The sequence below is a fragment of the Erpetoichthys calabaricus genome, chromosome 8 (assembly GCF_900747795.2).
Source record: "Erpetoichthys calabaricus chromosome 8, fErpCal1.3, whole genome shotgun sequence".
NCBI classification, from domain to species: Eukaryota; Metazoa; Chordata; class Cladistia; order Polypteriformes; family Polypteridae; genus Erpetoichthys; species Erpetoichthys calabaricus.
The window spans coordinates 20,719,023-20,738,135 of NC_041401.2; the positions used below are offsets into that span (position 1 = coordinate 20,719,023).

The 19,113-nt window shown below is 40.3% G+C and overlaps 1 protein-coding gene across 1 annotated transcript in view; it reads right to left on the reverse strand.

The window, feature by feature from the left end:
- myo3b (myosin IIIB) overlaps nt 1-19,113 on the reverse strand; it is a 619,900-nt gene that overhangs the window by 167,057 nt on the left and 433,730 nt on the right. Inside the window, 1 exon segment of the mRNA XM_051930711.1 lies at nt 18,861-18,972. Within this exon segment, the coding sequence (XP_051786671.1) occupies nt 18,861-18,972 (112 nt within the window).

Consider the following 19,113-nt stretch of genomic DNA (forward strand, 5'->3'; position numbering starts at 1 on the left):
GCCCACAGAAATAGCTTATGTAATGGGCCCAGAGTTCTGTGCTACACCCCAGCTTGCAGCCACTCCATCCCTCCAGAACTGATGTTGCCTACCCCTGCTTTATCTGGTATTTTCATTTAACTGGTGAATTGATGGGTTGATTTTTGAATTTTCCCAGGCGAAGTTAGTTTAGGATGATAATAGGACAGCAGAAAGGAAGGGAAACCAGAAGATGAGGATGTATGAGTGGGAAGTGCTGCTGGGTTGTTTGAGGTTTGTAATACTGCTTGTAGTTTTCATTTTAATGTTGTAATCATTAAGATTTTATACTTTTGTTCAATTTGAAAACAATATAATCTTGGGCACCTAAACTGAAGTAATTTTTTTTTTAAATTGAGAAAAGGACTGTAGCTGGCAAAGTGAACTGCAAGGCGTGGACCCTTGTGTATTAGAAATTCCAGATGCTTGGAGTCTTTGTGCTATGCCTAAGGAGAAAGGCTGTGGAGAGAACTGAAGGGAACTAGAGTGAAACTTGGTTGACAGCCTCTACATTAAGTTAAGGGCCTTGTGATGTAGGAACCTGACCATGGATTGTGGTGGAGGGTTCCTCTGGTATGGTGGACTCTTTCCAGTCCCTAAATGGGATGTTTTCTCTTCACAGATACATGGGTCTGGTGCCAGTTTTGAAGACACGGGCGTAAATGTAGCAGCTTCAGTCTTTTTTTAATTATTTTGTTTTAAAAAGATTGCATATGGGAAATCTGTAGTTTCATTGTGTGGAACTTGAAAAAGAACCCGGTTTGAAAAATAAATAAATTGCTTAAGTGGTGGAGTCTTACTGCTTAACACATTATCACTAGGTGGCATGGTCGGCCTATTTAGCATTAACATTTTGAGTCACATGGTACACGCTTAGAACATTAGAAGTTGTAACAAGAACAGGCCATTGAGCCCAACAAGCTCACTCATCATGCCTTCCATCTTGATCGACAAAAATTGCATCAAGTCGGGGATACAGGCATAGTAGGCAAAGCATTTATCACTTTAATGGGTAAGAGAAGGAAGTGGAACTGAAAATGACAAAGGTGTTTGAAATGCTAAAAGTAAAATCTGAGAGGGCTTAGACTAAGGGTAATCAACGTCGGTTCTGGAGGGCTGCACTGCCTGCAGGTTTTTGTTCCAGCTCAGTTGCTTAATTAGAAAACAATCCTTACCAATAAAGGGGTCTTATTTAATATGATGACTTGTTTTAACTCTGCAATCTCAGGTCATTCTTAAGATCACAGATTTTTTTTTCCATTCTAATGATATCATCTAAATGATTTGAAACTTAAAATGGAGGAGTCACTTTCAGTTCTTCAGTTTCCCTCCGAGTACTTTATTAAACCAAATAGTGCACGATGAATACACACAGGTGTAAATGGAAACAAGTCAGATGGAGAACTGCTGGTTCCTGTGTCATTTGAGTAGAGAAGCTCCCACTGAAGGCAACTGACCCCAGCCATTCCAGACTAGGCGCTATAAAAAGAGGGCACTCCTGTAAGGTGGTGGATCACTTGGAAGATGAGCAACCTACGGGAAGGAAGTTTGAAGATGAGTCTGACAAAACAAATTAAGAAACATTATAATAGCTGATGGCTATTTCTGCTCTATTTTTGTGCCATCATGAACTCAGTATTTTGTTCTTGTATAAACAAAGTAAACAGGGTGGCACCCCAATAGTTCACCACAGGTCCTGTGATTACCAGCGGTCAACGACGTGGATCAAAATCTTAGCAAGCGAGACAACTAAAATGAAGCAGAAAGCTGACACTTGAGGAATAAGTGCTTCATCAGCAATCAATGACATCTCATAAAGAAACTGGGTTGGAACATAAGGAATTTGACAAACGAGAGGAGACCATTCAGTCCATCAAACTTCTTTGTTTAGCTAAGCTGTCCCAAAATCTCATCCAGAGTCTTCTTAAAGGATGTCAAGGTTTCTCCTTGAACTTCATGTCTCAGTAGTTTGTTCCAGAGTCCCACAACTCTTTGTGTAAAGAAGTGCTTCCCAGCTTCAGTCTTAAAATGCACTTCCCTTTCATTTTTACTGGTGTTTTCAAGTGTGCGATTCACCCTTGAACTGAAAGAATGTTACTGCATCCACTTTATCAATGCCTATGAGGATTTTAAATACCTGGATTAGGCCCCCACAGAGTCTCCTCTGCTTGAGACTAAACAGGTGTAATTCTCTGAGTCAGTAGGACATGTCCTTAAATCCTGGGGTGCACTTGGTTGCTCTCTTCTGTACAGCTTCAAGTGTTGCTATGTCTTTCTTGTACCGTGGTGATCAGAACTGCACAAAATACCTGCAGCCACTGCAGCCATCCAGGGCTGACATTGCTCACCCCGATTTAAAGGGTTCAAGTTTTAATTAGCTAAAGAATTAAATGAAATTAATTAGCAGCAAAAACTGGTCACTAATTAAGAAAATGGTAAGAATGAAAACCTGCAGCCACTGTGGCCCTCTGGGAGAAGAGTTGGGCACCCCTGGCTTAGATAACATCAAGGTTAATCACCAGAGGGCAAATTCTCTCAAGACAGAAAAATAGAAATGCTCCTCCTCATTTCAACCTAACAATAAATGTATAGAAAGCAAACGATACAAAAGAAAAACAGTTAGAAATGTCACCACATTGCCTAGTACTGGAGTATTTTGAAACAAAAGCCAAACACAATGTTAGGCTTTCACTAAACTCAATATCAGAAATTCAAATACGTTTTAAGACATGTTTATCTATACTAATAAAAGGCAAAGCCCTCACTGACTCACTCACTCACTCACTCACTCACTCACTCACTCACTCACTCACTCACTCACTCACTCACTCACTCACTCACTCACTCACTCACTCACTCATCATCACTAATTCTCCAACTTCCCGTGTAGGTGGAAGGCTGAAATTTGGCAGGCTCATTCCTTACAGCTTACTTACAAAAGTTAGGCAGGTTTCATTTCGAAATTGTACACGTAATGGACATAACTGGAACCTCTTTTTTGTCCATATACTGTAGAGAAAAGCCAAGCAAAATGACACCTTTTATTGGCTAACTAGAAAGATTACAATATGCAAGCTTTCGAGGCAACTCAGGCCCCTTCTTCAGGCAAGATGTAATCACAAGATGTAATTACATCTTGCCTGAAGAAGGGGCCTGAGTTGCCTCGAAAGCTTGCATATTGTAATCTTTGTAGTTAGCCAATAAAAGGTGTCATTTTGCTTGGCTTTTCTCTACATTCATAATGGCTAACACGGTACAGCACCCTAGTACTACTTGTCCATATACTGTAATGGAGTGCAGCTCGATGGCCGTGGGAGGCGGAGTCGCGTATCGTGTCATCACGCCTCCTACGTAATGACGTGAACTGAAAACAAGGAACAGCCACAGAGCGCTGAAGAAAACATTCATTACACAATTGAGAAGGCAGCGAAATGCAGCGAATAAGAAGCGAGCGAGTGACTGACTGAACACAGCACAAGTGATCACTTCGATGAATCAAACCTGTTCAAAAAACACATTACACAATTGATAAGGTACGAAAAGAATATGAAGCGACTGATGTATACAGGCATAAATTAAGTTCATAGACCTACAAAGGACTGACTACTAACGCCTGACTTTATTGAAAAGAAACTAAACTTGCAGCGCTGCTATTCAATGACGCGCCGCTATTCAATGACACTTGCCTAACGCCTGACTTCATTGAAAAGAAACTAAACTTGCAGCACCACTATTCAATTACACTTGCCTAACGCCTCTCCTAAAGGGAGATACTGTGGGATCTAGGCATCAGTCAAAGCACCAATCACAGGCCCGATTAGAAAGCGGGAAGCTGTGATTTGTCGTCTCCCTCCCATGTAACAATCACAGCCCGTGTTACAACGCACTATGTATGTATGTGTATATGTATATATGTGTATGTGTGTGTGTATGTATGTGTGTATATGTATGTGTATATATATGTTATGTGTATATATATATATGTATATATATATATGTGGATGTGTATATGTATATACTGTATATATATGTATATATGTATATATATGTATATGTAGATATGTGTATATGTATATATGTATATGAATATATATGTTTACTATATCCTCTTTAACACACTACTTCTCCGCTGCGAAGCGCGGGTATTTTGCTAGTTATAAAATATATCTCAAAGCTATTGCTTTGGAAAAGAAACCACGTGTAATATTGAGATATAATCAGTGCAGTATTTTTAGTACACTCTGTTTGTGTTGAAGGTGATGTCTGATCTCTGCCAGCTACTACAGATACACAAGTGCCATTTGTCAGTTTAATATCCTGTAGGCCAAAGGTTTTGTAAAATAATTTATTAATGCACTGAAATCAAAGCTGAGAATGAAGGTGGACATCCCAAGGATAAACTGCTCCCCTGTGTATTTTCTGTAATGACCTACTGCACCTCCAGCATTCACAGGATTGTGTCAGTTTGGGTTTCCTGTAGTGGTTGTTGTAGTAATTGCAGTAGACGTATTGTGACATGCATTCAACTCTTACTTATACACCCAACCAATGTGTTTGCTAGCCTTGAAGATTTCAGGGCAAAATAATGGAAAGAAAGAAAAACAATAACCTCTAAGCTGCAGTAATATATATATATATATATATATATATATATATATATATATATATATATATATAATCCATCATCTGTCTGTCTGTCTGCATGTCTGTCCGCTTGTCACGAGAGAACTACTTAATAGATTTAGATCAGGTTTTTTTCTATAATTTGCTTGAACATTCCACTTGCATTTGTGATGTCTCTCATCTCGCTAAGTATCATAGTTCACTTGAGGTACCGATTTATTTGCATGAATCCGAGAGAGACGCAGCAGGCCAAGGGGAGGGGGGCAGGGCTCTCCTCACTCACGCGCCAGTCTCAGGACATATCTTACATCCACTTAGCTAGCGAACGAGAGAACTACTTAACGGATTTGGATCGGGTTTTTTTCTAGAAAATTGCTTGAACATTCCTGTTGATTTTGCGACGTCTCTCATCTCGCTAAGTATCATAGTTCACTTGCAGTACCGATTTATTTGCATGAATCCGAGAGAGACGCAACAGGCCAAGGGGAGGGGGGCAGGGCTCTCCTCACTCATGCGCCAGCCTCGGGACATATCCTACATCCACTTAGCTAGTGAACAAGAGAACTACTTAATGGATTTGGATCGGGTTTTTTCTAGAATTTTCTTGAACATTCCGGTTGATTTTGCAACTTCGCTCATCGCGCTAAGAATTATAGTTCGCTTGCAGGAGCAACATATTCACACTAATCTGAGAGAGAGGCTTAGGGCCAAGGGGAGGGGGAACCGTGACGTCAGGAGTGGGGAGTAGCTCTACCTCTTGCCTCTGCTTAGCTAGCAATACCTTTTTGTTTATTGATTTTTAAAGTTTGTCCTGTTTCACTACTACACGGGCGGAGCCGCGATGGACGGCTAGTAGGAAATAAAACAAACTGAGGTCCTGGATTGAGAGACAGATTCAACATTCACAGGTGCTGTGTGATTTCTTTTTTCTATATATGCCTTTTTCCTTTCCTCTTCTGGGCTCTCTGTACTCTCCCACTTGACTGAAAAGATGATCTGGAGCCCATCAAAGAAACACAAGAAAACAATGGTGTTTTAAAGTGCCTACGTGTTCTGACAGTATGGCCTATAATTCATAGGAAAGTGCCATGAACATTGGGAGTAATTTCAAGATTACTTGGGTTTATTTGACAGGAATCCAATCAATCAATCAAGCTCTATTTCCACTGTGTAATACAACCTTAATTACTTCTGTAACAACCCCAAAGGTGCATTTAAAATCCAAAAGGCAAATAGTCATTACAGACTGAGGGGCTATCAAATATCAACAAGTTTATGGCAGTTGGGGGAAAAAGCTGTTTTTTAGTCTATTCGTGTGTGTATGAATTGATCTGAAGCATCTGCCTGATAGGAGATTAAACAAGCTATGACCAGGGTGAGTGATGTCCTTGATGATATTTTGAGCCCTTCTCACACAGTCTTGTATAGATGTTCAAGTGATGGCAGTTCAGAGCCAACATTGTGCTGTGTTTATTTTTACAACCCGCTGCAGGGCTTTTTTGGTGGCTTTGGTGCAAGCTGTTGTACTAGGCAGTCATTCAGTTAGTCAAGATGCTCTTTACAGTGCATCGGCAAAAGTTGACCAACAACTTCACAGCAAGATTAGCTCTCCTTAGCCTTCTCAGAAAGTAAAGGGGTTGTGGTGCTACTACCACTGACATATTGTTAGCCCAGAAGAGGTAACTCTGTGATGGCAAGTCCCAGAAGCTTAAAGCTGGTGTCCAGTCAAAGTGCCGGTTTAATTCACTCCAGCCTGTAAGCCTTGAGGAAGGATGGAGGCATTTGAGATCTGAAAAGGACACTGTACATTAGCTTCCAGCTGAACAACAATAAAGTGGCCAGAAGACCTAAATCAGTTGAATATCCATGATTCCAGATTCATTATTTCTTTGCTGTTACCTCAGTCTCTACTTCAGTGTCTCACTTACTTTATTAGTTTTTTCTCTACTATTTTCCTAGGAGCTTTCGTGGACTGGAAGCAAGAGCGGCATTTGGGGGTGGCCAGTGGGGCAACCACCCCAGGCCCGGCGCATAAGGGGGCCCCCACTTTTGAGGTCCACGTGTCCCGTTCAAGTTTGTCAAGTTATATTCCTCAGTATATATATATATTTGAGATGCTTCTAAAAGGAACCCTTTTAAAATCTTTCTTCAAAGCCTAATTCCATACATGTACGTCTTTGAAAAAATTCCATAGTCCAAATATTAATGCACAAAAACATGTATCGCTAATGATAATCGGCTGACATGACATCAACGTGAGTTATGACTATGACATCCTGCATATCGAAACTCAGAGTATACTTGCAATTTGGGTACTTATCTAGAAGAGGCCATGCTTATTTCCACATGACACCGAATCGCATTTTGCACTGTCGTGGTATTGTCATAAATTATGAATTGCACTTTTTTAATAGATTATATTTTTATATTTTGATAAAGTCCATGTGTTATCTTGCAAAAATTCAGCTGAATACTGTAATGAGAAAATCTGTTGTATGTTAACATTATTTTTATTACATTTGCACCTAAGTTTATACAGTCCACACATACCAGTAACAGTGTTTGACGTAACCGGCCCCTTATGGGGTTGGTCATCCCTAGGCCCTGCACACCCCTAAGGCCGCCTCTGACTAGAGGCCTAAATGAACATCAGGTAACTGGATGTGTGTTGTCTGTTCAATAAAGTTAAGTTTATAATGTCGCTGGAGAATATGCAACTAAGAATTTCAACGTACTCTGTGTGACAATCCTAATGCTACTGCTATTACTGTTAATCTACACACACTTTCATTTTTAAATAAGCAGACATTTCTAAGTTTATATTCAAGCAAATGATCTTGCATTTTACCTTGTAATTTTGAATTGCAAACCTGCTTGGTTTTTTGATAATGTAGTCTGGGAAGTGCTCTACTTCAAATAAATACTGTGATTGATGATCTACATTGTGTATTGCTATATCATAAAAGTACCAGCAACTATTTATGGTTCCTGGAGGAGAGACTGTTATACATCAGCCAGGGACCCTTTCCAGAGTTCAAATTCCTGTTTTTTGTTCATTTTTTATTTTTTTGTCTGTTACTTTTGTTATTCATTTAAATTATTTTATTTATTAGTTTTGTATATTATTTAATTCCTATGGGTTTGTGCTTGTTCTGTTATGCTCTGTGTGCTTTATGAGTGGTTTCCCAAGAGGCAGAGCCACTTGTCCATCTCCATCAATGGGCTATGGACTTAAAAAATTAAACAAGTACGTAGCTTGCAATTACACGATAAAAATTGAACAAATGGTGTAGATATACATTTAATTTTAATCTGGTTAAAGTTTAGTACTGATGTTTTAACTCGCAGTCCTTTGCGGTTCATTGAATGGGGTGGTGGGTTGGGGAGTTTTTTTGTAATTAGTATTGTGCTTTTGTGAAACTAATGTCATTTGTCATTGCTTTCTGGATTTGTGTTTTTGGGATTTATTTGCCTTGCATTGCCTTCATTTAACCTCATCAGCATTATGTTTATGTTGATTTTTTTTTTCAACAAGAAAAAATGTGATTACATAAAACAGAAATGCGTAACTACCAAAATTTCAACATAAATATAGTAGAAAAGGTACGTCTAGTGTCCACTGCTGTGCTGATGCAGGTTTAGTGCCTGTCCTGTGTATGAAATGTTTTGAGACAGTTACCAACACAGACTCCAATGCTGCAATCGGGACAACTAGAAGCATGGTTCTTTGTACACTTTTCTTAAATTTTTTCTGTTGATTGCACATGAGATGGTGGAATACCTGATCATTACAATCAACACATCTGTTTTGTTATTGCAGGCCACCACAGTGCAAGTTTTAGTAACTTCCACGTTTCCACTGACATGAACATTGAATGTTGCTGCATTGTGAACAGTGCTTAGGGCACTAACGTCTTGCTTGTACTTGCACTTGACCACAATTAATTTGCCATTTTGTCACGCTGCTGTTGCCACACCACACTGAAGCTTCAGGTGACCAAGTTCACTAGGCATACCACAGAGCTTTGATTGCACTGTACTGTATCATGCATCATTCTCACTTTCCATGTCAACGTTTCATTCATAGATAGACAGACAAACAGACAGACAGACAGACAGACAGACAGACAGACACACACTTTATTAATCCCACGGGGAAATTCACATACTCCAGCAGCAGCATACTGATAAAGAAAATATTAAATTAAAGAGTGATAACAATGCAGGTATAACAGACAGACAATAACTTTGTATAATGTTAACGTTTACCCCCCCGGGTGGAAGAGTCGCATAGTGTGGGGGAGGAACAATCTCCTCAGTCTGTCAGTGGAGCAGGACGATGACAGCAGTCTGTCGCTGAAGCTGCTCCTCTATCTGGAGATGATCCTGTTTAGTGGATGCAGTGGATTCTCCATGATTGACAGGAGCCTGCTCAGTGCCCGTCACTCTGTCAAGGATGTCAAACTGTCCAGCTCCATGCCTACAACAGAGCCTGCCTTCCTCACCAGTTTGTCCAGGCGTGAGTCGGCCCTCTTCTTTATGTTGCCCCCCCCAACACACCACCGTGTAGAAGAGGGCGCTCACCAAAACCATCTGATAGAACATCTGCAGCATCTTATTTCAGAAGTATAGTCGGCTTTGTCCTCTCTTGCACAGAGCATCGGTATTGGCAGTCCAGTCCAGTTTATCATCCAGCTGCATTCCCAGGTATTCATAGGTATGCACCCTCTGCACACAGTCACCTCTGATGATCACAGGGTCCATGAGGGAATCCACCACCAGCATGATGCTACTTCATCTGTTAGATGGCAGCAGAATACTCTCCGAAGCTTTATTCTTGCTTAAATACTATATGTTAAGCAGATCGTTAAATGTCACACTGAGTCTAACTAGTGCTTAACTGTAATTGCATAGAATTCCGAGTCTGAGTCACAGTCAAGGTTTACTCCAAGTAAGTTAAGGCAGCTCCTTCAGGGCCTTTTGTGCTCTTTGGATCTTCCTTGTGTGACAGATAGGGGGTGCTCTTGCTCCCTTGAACCCTCAGACTATATGCCAGACACCAGGTAAAACTCCAAATATAATATTTATTTGAACTATAACGTGCACAAAGCACCCTCCTCTCCACAACACTCATATAAATACATAATAATAATCAATCCTCCACTCTCCCAGACGTGTTGCCACACTTCCACCCAGCTCAGCTCGTCTTCTGGGGTTTCCCATAATCATTTTATAGTCCATGACCCGGAAGTGTTTCTGTCCCTCAGTTCAAGTGACTTTCTATCACTTCCGGGTCAGATCAACACTCTTCTTTTTCATCCCGGAAGTACGTCATTCCCTCTGTCGCTGTGACTAAGACGCACTTCCGGGTTATAAGGCAAATAATCCCTGGGCCTCCATGCAGCGACTCCTGGCGGCCCCTATGGTATCCAGCAGAGCTGTGCATTAAAAGTCCACTGTCCATAATTCCCTGCTGGCATTCGGGGCATCTCCCTGCTGCAAGGCGACCTGGGGGTGTTGGCTGGGATGAATGGCCGACCATATCTCACACTTGCTTCCGAACATTTTTGAAAATAAATCTTTTATTTATAAAGATTCTTTTTCTGCTCTTTATGTTTTACAGATCAAAGGTTGATGGATCCTTCCAATTGTGGGGATTTTTGCAACAGTTTACAAGACTTCTGTGCTTGAGGACTCGTAGTTCATGACAGAGAGGAGTGTCAATAACAGAAACAAGATGGTGAAGGGTAGGTATATGTAGGTGCTTGCCGGGCTCTCCATGATTACAGCTCTTTCCATCCCTGGCATACTAAAAACTCTCAACCTCTTTCACTATTCCTTAGACTCTGCCACCCCTGCAGTGATGAAGTTGGCTTCTGGAATGAATCAGTCAGCACGAGGAGTTTCTTTAGTGGCAGAGGATACCCTTCTCATGTTGTGGACAGGGTGTTTAATCAAGCAAGGAGTAGAAGTCGTAACAACCACTCCAAGAGGAACCCCAATAATAAAAACCTGCATCTCACAGGTTCCCCCATTCCACACTAACACTCTCTCGCTCTCCCACAGGTTATTTAACAAGATTATCCCATTTTCCACAGGAACTTTTTCTCCTAACCCTCTCGTGATCTCCTTCTGTTGACCACCTAACCTAGGCAAACATCTCACCCACAGCTCAATTCACATTACCCCCCAACCTGGCAGTTTGAGCTGTAACAGGAGTTGATGTGTCTCTTGCAAATATGTCACCAAATATGAATCCTTTGTATCTGATCCCTCTGGTAAATTCAGTATCAAACAACGGGTCTTTTGCAAATCTTAAAGCCAACCACACAGGTGAAACAGAGAGAAGGCTAGCAGACCATTTCGGGGAGCACATTTGAGCCGTTAAAACCAAAGACCTTACAAAGCCGCTTGTAGAGCACTTCACATCCCTTGATCACAGCCACACTGTTCTCTTTGGTTGTGTTTGTTCACGGGGCTTCAAAGACACTTTTCAAAGAAAATCAGAAGAGCCTGATGCTCATTCTCAGTCTGGGATCACACATGTCTCCAGGTCTGACTAACTTTTTAATTTCTCCCTTCATCTTTTCTATTGGCAGCTTTTTGTCGTCTACCATCTCCTTTTCTCCTTTCATCTGCCCTGACTTTGTTTCCTTATTTCCCACCCATAGTTGTGACCTGTCTCTTTCCTCTTCAGTTGCACACCTGTTGAAGGCCACACAGTCGAGACATTATCTCTTTAACCTTCTTTCCTTTACAGCATGGAAGTCACCATTAACCTTTTATTCCCACTACATGGCTATTATTGGCATGCAATGTTTTATCTCTTTTGTAACCCCCTATGGAAAAATTCTAATTTCTTTCATTTTGACCATTTCTTCTGGGTCTTTACTTGCACACAAAACAGCATTTATGGATATTCTGAACTATCTATAAGAGACAGAGAGAAACATGATATAATAAAAACAGTCAATGTTTGGAAATCTGCATCTGCTTGCCTGTGTGTATTTTTTTTAATACATTTCACAAGCTAAGTCAGCAAAAGTAGCACTGAAATAAAGTTGTCTGTGTACTGCTGCCAACAGGAAGCTCTGCTCTTTAGCTTTCAGATGTTCCAGTGGCTATATTTAAATCTGCAGCTCTAAAAGATGTAGCGGCCATTGCTGTGCCAAAAACATCTTCCAAATGCAATAATGTAGTTGTGTGGTGGGGGGGATCTGGCTAGGTTGGGGGGGTTTTGAGGAGCATTCTTTGCAGCATGAATCTCCGGTTAGTATGTGTGTCATAATGGAAGGCGGCTCAAAACTGAGAAACGTCTTAATTCGTCTTGTTCCAGTTAACAGCTTCTTTAAAACTCTGTATGTTTCACTTCAGCTCCCCATTAGAAAAGCCTTAAAAAAAAAAATATATTCTATTACCAGCAGTAGGGAAGGGCTCTGTCCATTTATAATAATAATTCTTTGCATTTATATAGCTCTTTTCTCACTACTCAAAGTGTTCAGCAATTGCAGGTTAAGGGCCTTACTGAAGGGCCCAACAGAGCAGAGTTCCATTTGGCATTTACGGGATTCGAATCGGCCACCTTCCGATTGCCAGTGCAGATCTCTAGCCTCAGAGCCACCATCTGTTATCTGTTTTGCACTGCATTCACATGCCCTCTTAATGACTAAAAAGACCCATTTTAGAACACTCTAGACAGGCCATTCAGCCCAACAAATCTCACCAGTCCTATCCACTTAATTCTTCTGAAATAAAATCAACACAAAACACATTACTTTAAAAAAAAAAAAAAACTATGCATGTCACAACATAATGGACACAACATTAAGCAACCAAAAGAACCATCCAGAAGAGAAAATTTGAATTGGTTGGACCGCGAACAAGATCAGAGTGGCCGCCTTCGAGCACATTACTTAGGTAGAACTCATCCTAGCACTCAGTTCTCTTCTTAAACTAAAGGCTGAAGGTCCACCTCGTCTCAAATGCACCTCGAAATGGACATGTTCCTTTTCCTTGTGTGATGCTTCCCTTTCTAATCTTTTTTTCCCCTTGTCCACTCTTACATGATTCTGAATTGTACTCTTGTGCACTTTGTAAAATCCTTCAGAAAGATAATCTACACAAGACATAATCTGAAAAAAATAGAATGAATAATGATGTGCAGCAATTCAGTGTCATTCATCTTGTGCTGTGATGCTCTAAGTGTGACTTTTTATGATAACGCTTTGCATAAAAGCCATAAACCAAACAATCAATGGATAATTATAACGACAGTTTAATGAGTTAGCAAATGGCTATTATTTATTAATTTGATTCATAGGGTGACATGGTGGTATAGCTTCAGGTCACACCTCTATCAGTGTGGAGTTGGCACATTATCCTTGTGTTCTCTTGCATCTTCCACAGGTAATCTGTTCTGTTTCCCTTCCAAATCTAAGCCACGTCCATATTAAGTTAATTTTCAATACAAGACTTGCCCAGTATCAGTAAGTGTGCCTTGCAACAGACTGTCACCCTGTCATGCATGTAGTAATGCTGAAATAAGCTTCATCTCTCAATGACCTTGAAATGACGCAAAACAAGCTTCACACACCTGGATTTGGGGATTTTTCTGACATTCTTCTCTGCAGATCCTCTCAAGCTCTGTCAAGAAGGATGGTCAGCTATTTTCTGGTCCCTCCAGAGATGTGTAATTGGGTTTAAGTCTAGCCTTGCTGGTCAACTCAAGAACATTCCAAGAGCTGTCTCTAAACTGGTCCTGTGTTGCCTTTCCTTTGTGTTTAGTGTTGTTGTCCTTTTTAGCCCAGTCTGAAGTCCAGTTCAATAAAGAACTTTCTGTACTTTACTTCATTTAGCTTTCCCTCAATCCAGTCTAGTCTCCCAGTTCTTTCTACCAAAAAGCAACACCCACAACATGATGCTACCACTACCATACTTCACTATGGGAATGATAGAGTTAAAGTGATGACAATTTTGCCCAAACAGAGAATTTTGATGAAGTTTACCCACAACCCTGACTAGTCTCCTGGTCCTTGCCACTGAAAAACCACCCTTCTGCATGATGCGGTCATCACCATGCTTCTTCATTGAAATGGTAGTTGTTACGACCTACTCTGGATCTTTTTGTTAAACTCGGCTTGTTTGGTTTGGTGCTGATGACTTGGTTGAGTCCTGCCCTGGTTGCCCACCTATTGAGCTGCCCATTGTTGATAAGTCTCTTGGGTTGTGGGTTGGGTGTAGATTATACGGGAGGCTTGTTTTGGGTTTTGGGTTAGAGAGAGAGTGTGAGAGGAGAAGGATTTGGGTTTTGCAGAGCAAGATATGGAGAGTTAGGGTTGGACGGCCTGGCTTTGGGTTTTTGTTTCTTATTGCTTATTAAAGAAATGTAATTGTTGTAAGCTAGCCATCTATGTGATAAATGTGGATAGTGTGTATCTAGCTGTGTAAACTTTGTTTAGCTAGATAGCTAAGTCAGTGTTGTCCTCCTGCCTTGTTCCTGTTTTGTGTAACTTTCTCCATATTTTGTGAGTTTTTTTTTTAGTTAGCTGGTTTAGTTTTTTCTGTGTTTTGTTTCCCTCTCTTTCTCACTTGTGTGTGGCCTATTTATATACTTCTAGGCCTTTAGGTAGGCCGTATCAGTAGTGCACAGATGATGAGTGGTGTCTGGTTTCCTTGCTTAGAACAGTCTTGGTTTCATCATACCAGAAAATCTTGTTTCTCATAGTCTGAGAGTCATTTAGGTGCCTTTTTGTAAATCCCATGCAGGCTTCCTGGTGTCGTGCAGCCACCACAAGCCTATATTAACTATAACAGGTGTTATGTATGTGCATCAATCCAGGCTCATCAAAGGTATACAAATCCTGGATAACAGGGGGTGCTGTTGCTAATGGTATCATCTCTTTTCTCATCCACTGCATGGAAAAGACACCCCTTGAGGACAACTGACCCCACCCCTTCCAGGCAGAGTCCTATAAAAAGCTGAAATTCCCAGATGGAGCCACCTCATCATGAGCTGTCTGCAAGATGGAGCTCCACCAAGACTTTGCACCTGTTTATGTTCTTTGAGTGCCATTGTGCAGCTGTGTAATATTAACAGCATCTGATTAAAAGGGGTGACCTGGTTGGTACCCCAACAATTCTTTGAACTCCTCCAGGGTCTTCCTTCGTTCACACATGATAGTGTTAAATGCTTTTAAAAACCTTTATTACATGTATTCTACTAATACTTGCAATTTCTCTATTTAACTATGACTTGCAAAAATATTTAATAAGCAAAATTTGTCTTTGATAAATATATAAACAAAAATTTAAAATGTTCCAATATTCAAAACAGTTAGCAAAGTCCTCAGAGGCACTTGAATATTACCCACGTATACATTTTCTAAATTAAAATACTTTTTATACAGCAAGTATTATCACAAGGTACTGAAGAAGTAAATAAAATTATAGTACGATAACACTACTAATTTAGCAAAAAACATGACAGCAACAAAATTGATTCACTTTAATTTAGGTACTTCAAAAATGCATTTCTTACTTATTTACTGTTATGTAACAATCTGGTGTTAATAACACTTACAAAGCATTAGTAAAGTGGCTATTCATCTGTGCCATGTGGCCTACTAAAATAACATCAGAAGTGGCTTAAGTGAGACAGATTTCTCGATATTTCATACTTCAGCATAAAACCAGTGAATCCCACATATTCGTAAGGAGTTTTAACAGCATATTGATAGCTGCACTGCATAAAGATGAATAACGTTTTTAGCTATGCTTTATAAGTGTAATTATTAAGACCAAAAGAAGACTACCTAGCTTAGCATTAACTGCAGATGTAACCAGCTTATTATTTATATTCCTATCTAAATCATTTATAAATAATAAAAATAGCAGTGTCCCTAGCACTGACCCCTGCTGGACACCACTCTTAACATCAGTCAATTCTGATGAGGCTCCCCTCACCCTAACTTCTTGCTTCTTGTGTCTGAGCCAATTCTGCACCCATTTACACACATCACCCTGAGCCCTTTTAGTGTGATGCCCAACCTCTCAGGTGGCATCTTATCAAACACTTTCTGAAAGTCCAGATAAATAACCTCATGCGCTCCACTTTGATCGTATCCTTTTGTTGCTTCCTCATAGAATTCCAGCATGTTAGTAAAACATGACCTCCCTCACCTGAACCCATGCTGATTGTTCAATAAAACTTCTTTTCTTGCCATGTGTTGCTTAATCTTTTCCTTAAGAATTCCTTCCATTAAATTACCTGTTTCTCATACTAAGCTTACTGGCCTATAGTTGCTTGGATCTACACAATCACCTTTTTTATATGACGGGAAACTATTTGCCATTTGCCAGTTTTTTGGAATTCCCCCATTCTGCCATGACTTATTAAAAATATTCATGAAGAGTTTATATATGTATTCACTAACCTACTTGAGAAGAGGATAAATATCATCTGGCCCTGGTGATTTTTGTTTGGATTTCAGCCTATGTAAGCTAAGCAGCACTTCTCTCTCTACAATTTTCAAATCCTTCCATTCCTCCTTAGTAGTCCCTGTTACCACTGAGAGGTTATACATTTTCTCACATGTGAAGACCTTAGCAAAATGCGAATTTAACGCATTTGCCTTTTCACTGTCTACATTTTTAATTCCCTTTTATTATCCTTGATGGACTACACCTCCTCCTTGACTGTTCTTTCACTACTAAAATACTAAAAGAATCTCTTTGGGTCATCTTTTGCCTTATCTGCTATATTCCCCTCTAACTGATTTTTAGCTTCCCTGGTATCCTAATGGTTGCTCTCATTTTCTCATACGCCCTATGATTCACATTGGACTTATTAATCTTACACACCTTATACTGCTGTTTTTTTCCTGCAGTGGGTTAATAAATACTAATTCCAAATGTTGCTATATATCTGTTCTGCATTATATGTATAACATTTTAAACCTGTTCCTTGACTCTCTCCACACAGTTTGGATCTGTATATAATTGCAACTATTCTGGTATAATCTGATGTCTTTTTGGTCAATTAAGAACAATCCATACATGAGTTACTAATATGACACAATCTGCTACTATGCTTGATTATTTTAGAAACATTATGAATTGTTGTGATGTGTTTTTAGCTAATATAGTAGGCTTGCTTCATTCATTCTGTCCAGCCCAGTGGTGGTCTCCTTTGGCTTATACTGTAAAAGCTCAGCTCTTTTAATCTTTCCTCATAATTCATCTCCTGTAGCCCTGGAATCAGCCTAGTTGCTCTTCTGTGGACCTTTTCTAGTGCTGCTATGTCCTTTTTGTAGCCTTGAGACCAAAACTGCACACAGGTCTCCAGATGAGGCCTCACCAGTGTGTTATAAAGCTTGAGCAGAACCTCCTGTGACTTGAACTCCACACATCAAGGCGCTATATAACCTGGCATTCTGTTAGCCTTCTTAATGGCTTCTGAACACTGTCTGGCAGTTGATAGTGCTGAGTCCACTATGACTCCCAAATCTTTCTCATAAGGTGTACTTTTAACTCTTTGAGGGCTGAATATTATTTCCAAATAACACAGTTTTCTGAAAAGCACACAAAGCAAAGGTTTTACACAGATATAAAACATCTGTTGCTGCACGCTGTGGCCACCAGTTTGCCAAGAATCCACGGCAGGCTGGCCACCAGACTTTGCGTGGCAGGGAGCAGGGGCGGCAGTAGCGGTTTCAGTCACAGTGCACTGTAATCTAGTTTGTACCTCAAGGAAAGGTAAGTGACTATCCTCTCAGGCAAACATGGTCATAGGCGGGTTAGCTGCACAAACTTGTTCAGTACCACGATCAGCTGATGCTGGTACCCCACATTAGTTTTCAATCACTTGTGTCAAAGTCACAAGTCACAATCCAATTCAGGGATAATATGCAAAATGTCGTCCATGGAGTATTTTTGCTTTACGCATTCGCTTCAATCTCTCACCAGATGTTAATGCCATTTTTGCTGTTGTTTGATCCCTGCTACTCATGTGAACACAGGGAATCACAAGCAAACAAATGAAGTGAAGTTTCCTTTCCATTTACAGTTGATTGCCACTGTCAACCCCTCCTTTTGACAAAAGTCAACATTCGCCCTGAAAGGGTTAATTTTCAGACCTCCCGCTGTGTATTCCAACCTAACATTTTACTTCCTACTTGTCATACTTTACATTAAACTTCATCTGCCACAAATCTGCCCAAGACTGTGTACTGTCCAAGTCCCTCTGTGATGATTCAATGGGTTCCAGATTATCTGTCAGTCTACCAAGCTTGGTATCATCTGCAAACTTAACCTGCGTGTTATTTATATTATTTTACTTATATTCTTTTTGTCTTCATTATACAGGGTGGGGCAGAAATAACTCCCACATTTCGAAAAATCACTGTGGGGTCCCCAAAGCAGGTAGAGGGGTGCGGTCCGTTCCGTTAGGTAGAGTACATAATAAAGTTTTCAGTCATTACCATGCCGTGGTCGGGTGTGCATCGAGACTTTGTAGTGGAGGCTTTTTTCAAAAATGGTGAATCTGTAACTGCGACGCAGAGGGCGTTTCACACGCGGTTCGGTTTACGTGCTAATGAAAGTGTTCCAGACCGTGGCCACCGCGCTCGCCTGATTTAAGTCCCTGTGACTTTTTTCTGTGGAGGTATCTCAAGGCCGAGGTTTTCAAACATCGTCCTTGGACCAACTAAAGGAGGCCATTCAAGAAGAAATTGAAGGAATTTCGCCCGACATGCTAGTGACAGTGATGGAAAACTTTCAAGAACGGCTCCAAATGTGTATCAGTCATCAAGGCCACCATTTGGACGATATAATTTTTAAAACTTAAAGTAAAAAAACTTTTTTATATCTACATTTGGGAAATAAAAAGTTTTTGGTGATACCTCGTACCATTTTTTTTCAATCCCCCTTTGAAATGTGGGAGTTATTTCTGCCCCACCCTGTATTTATAAAACATCATTAGACTGGTTATATGTGAAACATTGTTAAAACTTTTCCTCAACTGTCTCCACACAGTTTGGATCTGTATATAACTGCAACTGTTTTGCTATGATTTGATGTCTTTTTGATCAATTAAGAACAACCCATACATGAGTTACTAATATGGCACAATATGCTTGATCATTTTTAGAAACATTCGGCTAATACAGTCAGGCTTCATTCATTCTGTCCAGCCCAGTGGTGAAGTGAGGCTGAATACTCACATAATGGTTTCTTGATGAGATCCACAGAAGTTGTCCACCTCAAATGACGAATGTGAGTTTGTGCTTTGCTTGAGCAAGTTGTAATTTTTCCGAGCAAGGTGCCCCCGAATAGCTGAAAACAAACAAGAAGCTGGTTAAAGATACTGTGCTAGTGGCTAAGATTTGCAAATATTAAACATAATTAAAATGATTTGTGCTTCCTTGATTTTCAGTTTTTACTTTACAGAAGCAGTCACAACCATCTAGTGGTGTG